The sequence below is a fragment of the Olea europaea genome, chromosome 11 (assembly GCF_002742605.1).
Source record: "Olea europaea var. sylvestris chromosome 11, O_europaea_v1, whole genome shotgun sequence".
Taxonomy (NCBI): Eukaryota; Viridiplantae; Streptophyta; class Magnoliopsida; order Lamiales; family Oleaceae; genus Olea; species Olea europaea.
In genome coordinates, this window is record NC_036247.1 from 3,463,871 (window position 1) to 3,466,542 (window position 2,672).

The 2,672-nt window shown below is 32.5% G+C and overlaps 1 protein-coding gene across 1 annotated transcript; it reads right to left on the reverse strand.

Annotated features, from left to right (window-relative positions):
• Positions 1 to 930: 930 nt before the first annotated feature.
• Positions 931 to 1,611, reverse strand: LOC111404841. The gene is made up of 2 exons (XM_023033580.1): positions 1,354 to 1,611; positions 931 to 1,079 (listed from the first exon to the last, which is right to left on the reverse strand). Exons 1-2 carry the CDS (start codon positions 1,594 to 1,596, stop codon positions 1,014 to 1,016), a joined length of 309 nt encoding a protein of 102 aa, XP_022889348.1. The 5' UTR covers positions 1,597 to 1,611; the 3' UTR covers positions 931 to 1,013.
• Between the last annotated feature and the right edge of the window lie 1,061 nt (positions 1,612 to 2,672).

Here is a 2,672-nt window from a genome sequence, read left to right on the forward strand (position 1 = left end):
TATATACAGAATATAGAGAGAGGAAGGTAAGAGGGATAGGAGAAATGAGAGAAATTCCTCCACCAAATTAAACAAATCATTTGGCGCCTGCACAAGCCCTGAAATTTTAAGAGATATAGAGAGAGAGATATATAGAAATATATAGAGAGAGAGAGAGGAAGGTAAGAGGGATGGGAGAAATGAGGAGTCTGACAGTTTTGGTTAGTGGAATTCAAATTTGACAAGTGCAAGTGACATTTGTGCATGTGAAGGGAAGGGAAGAAACCACGTGTGCAGAAGAACCTCTCTGCATGGCATTGTGGGTCTGTGTGCTGTGTAATCTGTATTGTCTTTTTGCATTCACAAGCAACATAAATAGGTTGGAGTGGGGACTATGCTATTAAATTCCAATTATGCTACATGGTCAAGTAAATGATAGAAAAGTATTTCCAGATTACACTTGGTAGTTTAACATTGGAAAACAGAAAAAAAAATCATAAAAGCACTCACTCATGGGATGCCATATCAATTTTTTTTTTCTTTTTTTTTTCAGCATTATTTATTAAAGTTCACTCTTCAAGGCTGATTTTTTGTTTCTTTATTTGAATTTGAAGATGTTACTATGATAAAGGTCAATAAAACGACAATCAAATTGTAAAATTGAATTGAAACCTTTGATTTAGGTCTATGTGAATAGTTGAAAATAATTTGAGTAATATAGGTGGAATATTTTATTCTAGGACACAAGAATAGGAAATGCTTTATGTGCCGAAAAATAGGGACTTTCAAAATTTCGGTACAATAATAAATTCATGGTCGAACTTATAAACTATATTATTTTTAATATTTTTACCATCATTAAATTCATGGTCGAACTTTACTTTAGATTAAATATTTCATTTTGTTTATTATTTTATTGAGCTTTGGGTTCATAGATTAGTTAAAAAGAAATTGAATGCACATCGAATACAATAATTTAAGGGCTCAAACTCAAAGGATTTTTTGGGTCCCAAAAATTCAAAGTTCGATCTTGATTAAATCGTGCCTGCACTGGAAAAAATTCTTGGCTCCGCCCCTGTATCTATCCAATGATTTATTGCCTAAAAAACCAAAATTTTGTGTTTCTAATTTCAATCAAACATTTGAAAATTAATATCCCGTGCCCAAATCATATAAAAAAGAGTAATGGTATCCATTTAATAGTCGTGTTCGAAGGCTGTTTAGGTAGTAGCTAAGTAGTCTGTGGACTCCATTGCCACCTCGACTGTTTGTGCATGAATCCAATTTAGTCGATGTTCAGATTTTGTGTTACCCACACGAATATGGCCGAGTGATCTAATTGTTACAAAATTTAGTTTACGAATGTTTACTAACCTGAAAGTAGCCACATGAGCTAAAACCAAGTCTTAGTTTTTTGAGTTCTTCTTCAGCTTCTGGTGTTGAAAAATTCAGAAGACTAAGATCAAGAACTGGAATATCAAGATATGGAAGCTCAGAGGCGGAGCCTCCAAGGCCTTCTTTTCGGATATATTTCTCCGGTGGCGCACTGGTGCTTATGGCCAGTTCGACTGCTTTGTTAAGTGAGGGGGCAGTAGTGGCGGAAGCGACGGCGGCCATTTCCTTGCTTGTTAATGGTGAAAAATGGGTGAGTAATTACAGACAACGAGAGGGCATTAAATAGGTAAAATGACATAAAAATTTACCTAATAATGCTGTCACGGTGTGAAATCAAGAGGTTTTACTACTTTTCATTCATGAAAAATTACGAACTTTAAACTTTTTTCCATATTTTTAATTCAATGAAATGATGAATTTGCCATCATATTACGAGAAAGTAAATTGTTTTAATCAATCAGACATCAATGGGTCATCCAGTAATGCAGTCCATAGTTCATTGATCTAGACGTCTCTAATTTGATGATGAGAAGGGTGTTGTACAAATGATTCACTGCATTCTATTAAGTTTAAGTAGAAATTAGATAGATGCTATACTCATTAGCGTATAATGACGAGAAGTGTGACTAGAAAAATGAAATATAATTTTTTTTTTTTTTTTTAGTTTTAACGTTATACTTCATACATTCGAACATGATAAATTTATTTTTATTGCACAATTTACCGGAAGTAAGACCAAATCCCCTTCTAAATTTGTATTAGTTTGAATTCCAAATTAATAAAACTTATCACTTATAGTAGCTCGATTTTTAAAAAAAAGGTAAATATCAAGTTGGCAACTTAACAAACAACCAGATAATACACTCACACCATATTGTCATTAGACTAATAAACTCAGCAGTCGATTGAAGAAGTGATTCATACATAAGAATAAGCACGAAGTTTGGACTTCTTGCTATGCCTCAATTAAATGTCATATAAAATTTTACATGAAGACTAGTGAAGTGTAATAATTTGAATTTGAGTAGATACAAGATAAGGCTAAAAATTCCAATGGACTGTGAATTAGTAGATGTAGAAGACGTCAAAACTTAATTTTATTTTTCAAAAAAAGAAAAATGATAAAAAATATTATTATTGGTATATCTCACAGTCCTGACTTTGAATGTTTGGCCACCTTACCCCAAGAATTTCTTGAAGTATTTGGCCTAACCAAAACATGTTAATTTTCTTTCAATTTTCCAATATATTGTAATCAGAGCTAATAATAGCATCTCAAGATAAATACTCAAAGATCT

Excerpts from the sequence above, each read along its gene's own strand:
- LOC111404841 (XM_023033580.1), bottom strand. The coding sequence starts at position 1,596 with ATGGCCGCCGTCGCTTCCGCCACTACTGCCCCCTCACTTAACAAAGCA. Across the intron at positions 1,080-1,353 it reads GCTCATGTGGCTACTTTCAG|GCAATAAATCATTGGATAGA; the intron begins GTTAGTAAACAT and ends TTGGTTTTTTAG.